At 36.6% G+C, this 10,316-nt stretch overlaps 4 protein-coding genes across 8 annotated transcripts; 2 read left to right on the plus strand and 2 right to left on the minus strand.

The window, feature by feature from the left end:
• The first annotated feature begins 72 nt into the window (after window positions 1-72).
• LOC123004083 lies at window positions 73-1,809 on the plus strand. The gene has a single exon (XM_044397197.1). It carries the CDS (start codon window positions 73-75, stop codon window positions 1,807-1,809), a length of 1,737 nt encoding a protein of 578 aa, XP_044253132.1.
• A 2,154-nt stretch (window positions 1,810-3,963) lies between these two features.
• Window positions 3,964-5,117, plus strand: LOC123004396. Its single transcript, XM_044397646.1, has 5 exons — window positions 3,964-4,143; window positions 4,189-4,348; window positions 4,394-4,646; window positions 4,699-4,912; window positions 4,958-5,117. The coding sequence occupies exons 1-5, from the start codon at window positions 4,002-4,004 to the stop codon at window positions 5,104-5,106; spliced, it is 918 nt and encodes a 305-aa protein (XP_044253581.1). The 5' UTR covers window positions 3,964-4,001; the 3' UTR covers window positions 5,107-5,117.
• On the minus strand, window positions 4,907-6,034 carry LOC123004397 (kynurenine formamidase-like). The gene is made up of 4 exons (XM_044397647.1): window positions 5,835-6,034; window positions 5,481-5,791; window positions 5,260-5,433; window positions 4,907-5,215 (listed from the first exon to the last, which is right to left on the minus strand). The coding sequence occupies exons 1-4, from the start codon at window positions 5,996-5,998 to the stop codon at window positions 5,115-5,117; spliced, it is 750 nt and encodes a 249-aa protein (XP_044253582.1). The 5' UTR covers window positions 5,999-6,034; the 3' UTR covers window positions 4,907-5,114.
• Window positions 6,035-6,163: 129 nt separating this feature from the next.
• On the minus strand, window positions 6,164-8,761 carry LOC123004522 (glutaminyl-peptide cyclotransferase-like protein). 5 transcript variants are annotated; one of them, XR_006412699.1, is made up of 6 exons: window positions 8,382-8,759; window positions 7,679-8,328; window positions 7,357-7,632; window positions 6,797-7,059; window positions 6,356-6,407; window positions 6,164-6,261 (listed from the first exon to the last, which is right to left on the minus strand). XR_006412699.1 is itself a non-coding variant. In XM_044397854.1 (5 exons), exons 1-5 carry the CDS (start codon window positions 8,460-8,462, stop codon window positions 6,199-6,201), a joined length of 1,122 nt encoding a protein of 373 aa, XP_044253789.1. In that variant the 5' UTR covers window positions 8,463-8,761; the 3' UTR covers window positions 6,164-6,198. The 5 variants fall into 5 exon arrangements, 4 of the variants coding, with proteins under 4 accessions (XP_044253789.1, XP_044253792.1, XP_044253791.1 ...); XM_044397854.1 differs by lacking the exon at window positions 6,797-7,059 and having other exon boundaries at window positions 8,382-8,761; XM_044397857.1 differs by lacking the exons at window positions 6,164-6,261; window positions 6,356-6,407 and adding an exon at window positions 7,115-7,197 and having other exon boundaries at window positions 6,461-7,059.
• Window positions 8,762-10,316: the final 1,555 nt, after the last annotated feature.

Raw genomic sequence — 10,316 nt, forward strand, 5'->3', positions numbered from 1 at the left:
CAAATGTTTCAAATTTAAAACAGTTCCCTTCAAGCTCAGTTGTGAGTTATGATCCTAACAATATTGTTTCTCATGCATTTCACAACAAGACTTGGAACATTTCTGGAAATCCTTGACCTAAATAACAGCGAAAATTTGGTCCAATTTTGTGTTAATAAAATCCTTAGTCATCATTATGAAAATAACCAAATTGTGGTGTCGCTAAATGTCAATTTTCCGGTGAATTACCCAATTATAAATTTGCAATTTTTCGAAATTTTGGACTTGTTTGCGTTTGGACGTGCGAAAATATACCTGATTGGTGTTAATTTGGACTCGGATTTGGACGAAACAATTCAATATTTGAACGAATTTCGCACATTTAACCCCCAAGCGAAATTTATAATAATTCTGGACCGGTTAATAACCGACAAAATTTTCAAAATGGCCGTCAAGTACTACATCAGCCATATTGTCGTCCTTGAAACCCACTCCCTAAACCTATACACTTATTACCCTTACAACAATCAAAATATCAACAATCCTGACACAACTATTATCCCCCTTGGCTCGTGTCTTAACAACCCCCCAAGTTTATTCACCAAGACAGTGCCCCCATTGTGGGGCAACTCCACAGTGCGTATTGCCTACAAGCCGATCCCGCCATACGTCGTCGACCCGTATTCAACCCTTGAAGGAATAGAAATATTCACATTGGAGACAATCAGCAAGTACTACAATTTCCAAATTGAGTACTTCCTCCACAACGGGAGTTATTACAACGAGAAGAAACCCGAAACGTACTATTTGGCCTTTGGTGGCCTTTTAACCCACGATATTGACATCACAGTTGGTGGATTTTATTTGAAAAACTCAGAAATTTATGACTTTGATGTCAGTTATGAGTACCTCCAAGACAGCCTTTTCTGGGTGGTACCAAAAGCTCGCGAGTTGCAAAAATGGCAAAGGATTATTGTGGCGTTCAGTTTTGACACGTGGACGGCCTTTTTGGCTTCTTTTTTCTTGTATAACCTGATTTATGTCCTACATTTGCACTTATCTCAGTTGAAGGTCTCCACCACAATTTTTTTCCACCTTTTTAGCATTTTAATCGAACAACCGACCAAAATAAGGGTGAAATACACAGTCAGGGCTTTAGTACTGACTTGGATTTTTTACTGTTTGATCATTTCGACTGCTTTCAAAAGTCAGATTATAAATCTTTTGAGTGGGGTCACCTACGAGAGTGACATAACWACACTCCAAGAAATAGTCGATTCTGARTTGGTCATAAGTTTGCCTGTTGGGTACGCAAACATGTATGACCATGGTGACCCTCTTGAAAAGTACATTTATGACCATAATGTCCCTTGTCCCAAGACTTATGACTGCTTGCAGAGAACAGCCACAAAAAGGGACACTGCAAGTATTGCCATGGGACGCTACATCGCCTACCACAGCCCATATTTCTTGAACGAACATGGTCATAGCACCATCCACGTCATGTCAGAACGCGTATGTGTCACGCCCATCCATATGATCATATCTAAGGGATTCCCCATGTTTGAACAYATCAATTCTCTAATCCTGTTATTGCAAGCAAACGGAATCATCGACTATAATTACGACTACATGGACAATATTTTCAAAAGCGCATATTTCTCACAGTTGAGACTTTCCGAAAAAGTCGAGCTTAACGACGTGGAAACCATGGCCTTGCCTTTTGTTTTGCTACTTTTCGGGCTATTTTTTTCACTGTTTGTGCTTTTACTCGAGCTMATTTGGTCTAAGTTAAGTCAAACTGGATGTTTAGTCTGCGGTCCGCAATGAAATTGACAGTTAATCAGTCATCTGACAAGTTTTATTTATTAATGTTATTGGTTAAGAAGAATTGTTTAGTCTGCGGTCCGTTTCATTATTATTCCTGGAATGACTGTCGATTAATATACAAATGGACTCATTACAATCTAGCTATTAATTTAGTGGAATACAAAAAATGAAGTAATAAAATAAAAATTTGAACTTTGTTTATTTTGTTTTTTTTACAACTAAGTGACTTGTTTGGGGGTTGTAATTTGGTGGTATTGCTAATAAAAATAAAATAAATGATTTCTGAAAGTGGATGCAATCACTGTAAAACACTTGTTTCAGCTATATTTCAATCATTTTGAAACTGTGTCACCATGTTGTTGTTCTTAAGTCTAGTATTGCTTGTTTCTGGTGAAATTTCAGTACCGGAGGAGGAATCTCACTATTTGAGCGACTGTTTGCACAGTTTAATCGACGCAAACATTGTGTATTTTGTAAACATAGATTTGCAATTTCACAGACCTGTTATCAGACTTAATCTGGAAGAATCATTAGTTTGGTTTGAGTACCAAAGAAGTGACTTTGTTGTAATCAAAGTTGGGGATGATTTTGAGACTATTTTAAGGCATTTGTCCKAAATTCAAACGTTCAGTCCTCAAAGCAAAACTGTGGTGATTATTGACAAAATCCAAGGGACGATTTTCGAAGCATTGTCTAAATACTACATTGTGAGAGTACTTGTAGTTGAAACACGTTCAAAAATTTTGCAAAAAATCTACAGTTACAAACCGTACGAATTCGAGAGTGTCAACAAGCCGTTTGTAGATTTTTTTGAGTGGAATTCATGTCTTAGAGGAGTTTTAACCGGAAATAAGACTTTCCCAAATTTCGAGTTGCCACCAAAATGGCGGAACACAACTGTTCAAATTTTGAATAATATTATACCACCTTATGCCCTTAATTCTGAGCGTGGTATCGAAATTGAGGCTTTTGGAATCATTGCACAACATTTACTTTTCGAAATCAACTACACCAGAACCAAATTTGAGTACTGGGGGAGTAAAATAAATGGTACTTATACGCATATTTTGGGTTCCTTGGAACGGCGTGAAGGCGAGATGGCACTAGGAGTGTTTCATTCGAAATTTGACGAACATTTGGATTTTGACATTACTTGTACTTTCATGGAGGATGGTACCCGATGGTTGGTACCAAAAGCAAAGCTACTGCCGTACTGGAAACGCATGGGCTTGATTTTTACCCAGGAGGTTTATTTGGTTCTTTTGGGTGCTTTCACGGCGATGGTACTATTTTGTCGCTTCTTGTACACGATGGAGTACTCGTCTAGTGGTCTTATGTTGTACCAGATTTTGCTCGAGTTGGGTTTGAAACGATTTCCGGTGAAGTACCGGTTATTGATTCTTGTTTGGGTTTGTTGTTGTTTGATACTTTCGACGATTTTCAAAAGCAAAATGATGGAAATCATGTCAAAAAACAGCTACGAGCCCCAGATTAACTCCCTGGAGGATATAGTAGAGTCCAAGTTGGATATTTTAATCGATCACGACATTGCAAAATTCTACAGTTTTGACTCAAGCCCTAGTGAAGTCCATGTTAGGGAAAATTACAAATATTGCCCTAATCCTAGAGATTGCATCACTCGAACTGCTTTCACCCAAGATTGTGTCACTGTGGATTTCCAAAGAACCAACGAATTTTTTCTCCCATTTTTCATCAACTCTGAAGGCGAAGTCCTGTTTCACCTTTTCAAAAAACCGATTTTCCCGGTTTATATTCAGTTGTTTTTCGTCAAAGGTTACCCAATTTTTGGCCAAATTGACGCTTTATTACTGAAATTGCGAGATTTTGGTTTCATTGAGCATTTTTACGACCAAGCTGGCCACAATGCAAAAAAAGCCTTGAACCAAAAAACTGTTTTTCGGGCCGAAGTTTTGACTTTGGAACAGACGGAAAGTGCGTTTTACATGTGGGGGGTGGGCTTGCTGCTTTCAACTACAGTGTTTTTCATCGAGCGGTCATTGACACGGCTACCAACCAAACAAAATTAAATTTGATGACCTTGAAATGTTGCTTGCAATAAATGTTTTAAATTGAACATATTTTTTCCCCATGTACTTGATAACGACTGAAACAAGCTTTTACCATTTACTCTGACGTTGGTGAAATCACTCTTTACTGTTGTTGGTGCGAAGATGGTGCAATTTTACGAGGTTTATGACGATCTTGAGGAAAAAATTGCGCAAAATTTCGGCCGAACCAAAGAAATGTTTGATGATGATTGCAAAACGGTCCAAGAGTGGATGAAAAGTCAACCACATTTGCCTGAAATTATGGGTAATTTAGCAAAAACTGCTTTAAATAAATAATCTGTTTTTGTAGATTTAAACTGTATCAAAAATTATCTGATTTATAACAAATGTAGTGTGGAAATTACTAAACAGAAAATCGATTTGTACTACACTGTGTTGCCCAAAATGCTTTCATTATTTGATAATGTTAATCCCAGATTGCCCAATATGAGAAAAGTTATGGACGCATTGTAAACCCCAATTTTACAACGAATTTTTTTAATTTCTAATTCTAGATACTTTTTGCCTTTGCCAAAATTGACTCCAGACTTGAGCCGTGTCTACATTTATAAAATAAGAGACCCCAAACTGAGTTTAGAACTCTCTGCATATGACACATCAGCCCATATAATTTTTTATGGCGAAATTCATCACCACGAAAGTCTTCAGTTGAGCCACACTTTCATTCTTGATTGCTCAAATTTTGCTCCTGAACATTTTAAAAACTTTGTTCCCAGTCTTTTCCAAAAAATGATGGTGTTTTATAAAGTAGGTAATTAATCGCTTTGAAGTTGGGGGTTTGTAATTTTTTTTATTTCAGAAAACTTTAAAACTTAGAGTAAAAAATGTCTATGTGGTGAATTTGTCAGCATTTGCATTTAAAGTATTCGAAATGTGTAAGGTTTTTCTCGGTTCTAAAATAGTGAAAAAAGTATGTTTTTGCGACAATTTAGTAGAGTTGTGCGATAAAATCCCCAAAAATGTGCTTCCGGTGGATTTCGGAGGGGAGGAGAAATCACTCGAGGAAATCAATGGTAAAAATTGATTTTAATTATTTTAATCCCAATTACAATTTTCAGATTTGTTGAAACTCAAATATTTGGAATATCAGGACCGGTTCGACCAAGTCGAAGCCATGAAAGTAGCCAAAAATTTGCGCCCCTACAAATTGGATAATGACGATTTTTTGGGTTTTTATGGCAATTTCAAGAAACTTGAATTGGATTGAATAAAATTTTACTCTGAGTTGAGATTATTCGGGAGGGCTAGGACCCTCAACGGGGCCCCTGTCCCATTCTTGATTTTCATTGGTAAAGCAACAAGGGTGAAACCTTTAGCTGAAAATTTTCATTAATGGAATTTTTCCAAAATAATTACTTACGTGGCAAATTTTCCAAAATTTTCACATTTTCCATAATATAGATCATGTTTTTGGCCAAAATCCTGTGTGCTTGAAAGTCGGTGCTTGTCCCTGGGTCCACACTGGGTGTGTCAAGCCCCACACCCACGATTTTACCTGTTTCGGCGATCCACGATGCAGCTTCAGGGGACAAACCTTGAAACTTTTATTGAAATTTTTGCGTTTTTGACAGTTTTCACTACCGGGAAAATCGAATTTTCCGTCTGGAGTTACAGCAAAATAATTGCTGCGTCTTGGCCAGTGCTTGGACCACCCAAATTTGACTAAAAGCACGGTATTTTCCGGAAAGTCGCCATTTTGTCGCACCCAATTTTCCAAATGGTGGCGTTCGAGGGCTTTGGTGCTGTTTTGGCTCAAGTCAATTGTTGCCCCTTTTGCTACAAGTCTCTCAACTGGGACTTGGTCCACTTTCCAGCCGTTTGCATTGAAGTGGTAAGGGGCGTCGAAGTGGGTGCCCCCATGCTCGCCAGCACGGAATTCGTTAGCCGCATACCTGTTTTTTTAGTACTGTGCCCCCATTTATGGGAAATTCTCACCAATAGCCCCTTTCGTTATGTCCGACGGTTTTTGTAAATTCGAAGGGGGTTACCCCAAGCCAGTAGACTGTCTCATTGCTGAAATCCCAAGTCAAGTCGATGATTTTATTCAGTTGGCTCAAAACTGGGTTAAAAATTACAACAATTAAAACAAATTTCAACATTTTAAAACGAAATTATTACGTTTGACCTTTGAAAAGAAATTTCCGTTGTTTGTTAACAAATAATAAGGTTCAAGGCTACAGTGATAATTTGAGTTTACTAGATGGGAAAAAAATAGTAAAATGGAGCATTTTTGTTTTATTTAGAGGGTATAAAAACGAAAAACGTTTCACTTTTTAACAGTTTTATTATTAATTGGTTGTTAGAAAAATATATAGTGTAACAAAGGTTGATAAAGCACTAAATTTAGCGTTGGGTAACTTTCCTGCAAAATATTATATCAATAAAAGTCCATACAGGGTGTCCCAGCTAGGATATTTTAGCTGATACACCCTGTACAATTATCCCAAAAAAATTACCTTGTTTATTGTACGAAACTCAGTAGTTGCTGCGTTTGAGGGGCCGGAAAGGCTAAAAATAATTTTTTAAGTTAAATTATGCCCTAATTAAAGGTGATGGCTTAATTAATTTAGTTTGAATCAAGTAGTTTAAGAATTGTTACATGGTAATGAAAATGAACAAAATTATTATTGCTTTTGATGCTGTTGTGTAAGCAGTTAATGTGAACGATGAGAATCTAGAATTTTTCGTTCCTCGTCGTTTTTCAGGATTTGTATTTCTCAGGTTAAGGAATAACAAGTTTGCTCCAACAAATTATATTTGTTATTTATTACAGAACAATAAAATTAAACAACAAAGTTTAAAACTCGATTTCTTAGAAATTTAAATAAAAAAATAAATATTTTTGTTAATAGAACGTTACAGGTTGCAAAATTCCTAATTTCCTTAAAAATATATACCTATTTACATTTTCCAGGATTATTAATTGGGTTTTGTTCCTGATATAGTTCTCAAAATTGACTTTGGTTCCATGTACATTTTTAAAAATTCAGTCAAAATTGCTGCAACCAGTAATACACCGGTGTACTGCGGGTGATTCACACCACTTACAAAATATCACCTTTTTTCCTGCAAATTTTTGTAAATAATACAAATTAGTGCAAATACAAATACAGTTATCAGAGGGATGGGATTTTCATGAGTCTTGTCTGGTTTTAAGTATCTGTAAAATATGAAAAATTGGTTATCTAGAGTATTTCACAAAAATATGACTTTACAATGCATAATAGAATAATCTAAAATAAGTCTTTGATGTCACAGCTCCTTTTCCGGTAATTCTTCCGCTGACTCCGCCAAGGAACTATTTAAAATATCAATGATTTGTTAGTCAGTGATTATGCATTGATAAACGTTGGGAAAATAGAATTTTTGCGTTTCTATAATTGCGTAATAAATAACCCCGTCACAAAATTTCTCTTCACCCAACTAATTACATGATAAATAATAAAATTATACTAACAGTTGCAAATATTCGCTAATGAAAATTTTCAATATCAAATTGAGATTATTGACAGTGTCCATGTCGACGATATTGCGATTATCTCGAGGCGTGTGCCATTCAGGGGGAAATGGGGTGCTAATCAGGTGCAGTACTGGCACACCCCTCCTCAAAAAGGGAAGATGATCGTCCTCAATCCTCCCATATGGCCTACTTGACTGAAAATAGCTATGTCTGTGACTCCTCAAAAGATTCAACTTTTGCAACTCATGCTCGATTTGGGACAACCTCACAAACCTAAAACCAACTCTACACCACCCGGACCACAACCATGAACCGTTACCATCGCTGGGTGTTTTCAAAAAAATTCAAAAATTTCGGATTCTTCATCCCAATCAAATCCAACAAAACCAAAACGTCCATTTTATCCAATTCTGTTACAACTTCCCCATTGAGACTACTAGTGTTACCGTGCAGCACCTGCGCCAGGTGTTTAGCGCCCCAAATCGAGTCGTTGGGGCCCCACTCCTCAAACGCCTCCTCCCCGTCAAAGAAAATAAACTTCAAGCCCACTGGGGAGTCTTTAACACGGTCCAACTCGCGCGATAGCGTCTTCGCAATCTCGAGCATCATAGCACAAGGCACTGCCGAGTCGATAGCCCCCACGAACACGGCATTCGGGAAGTATTTCGAGTCGTAATGGCAAGCCAAAACGAGGAAACGTTCAGCTTGGGGATTCGGGCTTGCCACAATGTTTTTGAACGTGACAGCGCCGAATATGGGGGCCCGCTCTACAAACTCATCGATGTCGACTTGCCACCCCAAACGCCGCATTTCCGATGATAGGAACTTGAAGACTTTGTCGTGGTCGGGGGTCCCCGCGACTCGCGGAATTAGGATTTTATCGAGGACTTTATTGATGTAATTCGAGTCAGAGAGTGAGGATAAATAACGCAAGTCGCTTTTTGTCGATAATTGGAGTCTGTGTTGGTCCTAAATGCGAAATGAGGGGCAAACTGCCAAGTAGTGGATTTCAATTAACTTACTCGTGCTTGTTTCAGGTGATTGCAATATCCAGTTGTTAGAATACCCGTAAATAGGAACAGTTTTAGCAAAATTTGACTCATTTTCTTTCAATTTTAACTAGTAATACTGATAAAACATATGGTTTTGACAGGAGCCTAACCTAAATTTCAACTGCCAAAGTGGCAAATGTCACAAAAATGGCGCACTTTTTGAACAGAAAAACACTCACATTGCACTTAAAACACTGTTTTAATACTAAAAAACACCAGGAATTAAACTTGAACAAAGCAGAGGCTAACTTGTAGCATTTTTCACACTTCCGGGATCGGTTTAGTGGTCACAAGTTGAAATTGGTGTATAATATGAGAATTACAAGGTTGTTTTTTCTTCTGGACAAGCTATAATTGTCGATAATTGGTTTAATAATGTTTACTAATATTGACCTCAGCTCCAAAGTTTGTAAAACGGGACGAATAAAGTGGGGAATTCGAGTAGGGTGCGGTGGGGTAAAGTGGCGATTTGACTCGTGGTGGAGGGATTTTTACCAATTTATTTTTCGTTCGTTTTTGTCTTGGTTCTGATACTTGGGTACTAAATTTCAATGTTTATTCATTATTCTCCCCTTCCATTTTAGAGACATTAATTAATTAAGATTAATTATAAATGACACTTTAAATGTCGTACAATTGGTCAGGGAGTTCTTGTGTGGACAGAGTTAATAAAAATGCCTCCATAACAATTAAGAGACTTATTTACATAAATCTTTCCTTTTTATCAAGTATTCTAATTTTGGTAAAGTTAGCCTCAATTTGGCGCTTAGTGGTTTTTCGAAAACTGTCGAAAGTTTACATCTCGCAAATCTGCTCAATAACGTGTTTAAATTCTAGAGAAAGTCAAAAATAACACTACTTTTGATCTAATTCTGTAATTTTTCGGCCTGTTTTACCAAAATTTTGGGAAAAATTTACGTTGTTACCTAAAAAACATTTAAAACACTTAAAAAAGGCAAAAAGAGTAAAAATAAATTTTGGCGAAAACTAATTTTAGTTCAAAAATGTTGTTAAAAAATTGAAAAAGCGTGATCAACTTTTGTGTTTTTTGAACTTATTTTTTGAGAAATCTTTACTCAAAAACAAGCTAAACAAAATGAAACAAACGTAATAACATCAATTATTTATTTTTGTATGTTTTGACAAGATCTTGCAAAATACCTATATACCGGGTGGACTATAAATGATTGTGATTTTTTACTTCAAGTTGATATCAAATTTAAAATTTTAATTTGGCAACCTTGACTTTCAAACGTCAAACTTTTGTAGGCAATTGTCATTCATTTGCGACGGGCGACTGCTAATTTAGCCGTCACTTGAGACATTCTGATATAACAAATTAGGGTTACTAATAATTCAGTATTACCAATAGATTTTTTGTCACAAACAATTTATAGTGACCCGGTACGTTTCTGCCTCTGGTTCAAAAACGAACTAAATCGAGCGAAATAACTTGGAATAATATCAATTTCAATCTAATTTTGTAATTTTTCAGTCAATTTCAGCAAAACTTTGTGTACACAGTGAGCAGCAAAACTATGGAATATAGTAGATTATGTTATTAGGAGTAAAAGTGATTGTTTATGTGGCGAAGCTGAACGTTCATTTTGCCGAACGGAGTGAGGCAAATGGATTCAGCTGAGCCACATAAACTCACTTTTACTCCAAATAACATATACTATTTTATCTGCAAACGATTCAGATGGAGAGGAAAGAGGAACACACCAATAAGCAAGTAAATCACCTCAATAATCAGGACGCTTTACAATAAAATCATAACAAACGTCACGCGTCAGTTTCGGAATTTGTGTTGACATTTCGAAAGTGCTGATTGTTTTAACTGGTAAATAATTGGTGTAGTTTATAGTGCAAAATGTCGAATGCTGATAATCTACCTTGTACCTC

Source organism: Tribolium madens, unplaced genomic scaffold (assembly GCF_015345945.1).
Source record: "Tribolium madens isolate multiple individuals breed KSU strain unplaced genomic scaffold, Tmad_KSU_1.1 Scaffold_1;HRSCAF=32;Tcas5.2_LG8, whole genome shotgun sequence".
In the NCBI taxonomy this organism is placed as follows: Eukaryota; Metazoa; Arthropoda; class Insecta; order Coleoptera; family Tenebrionidae; genus Tribolium; species Tribolium madens.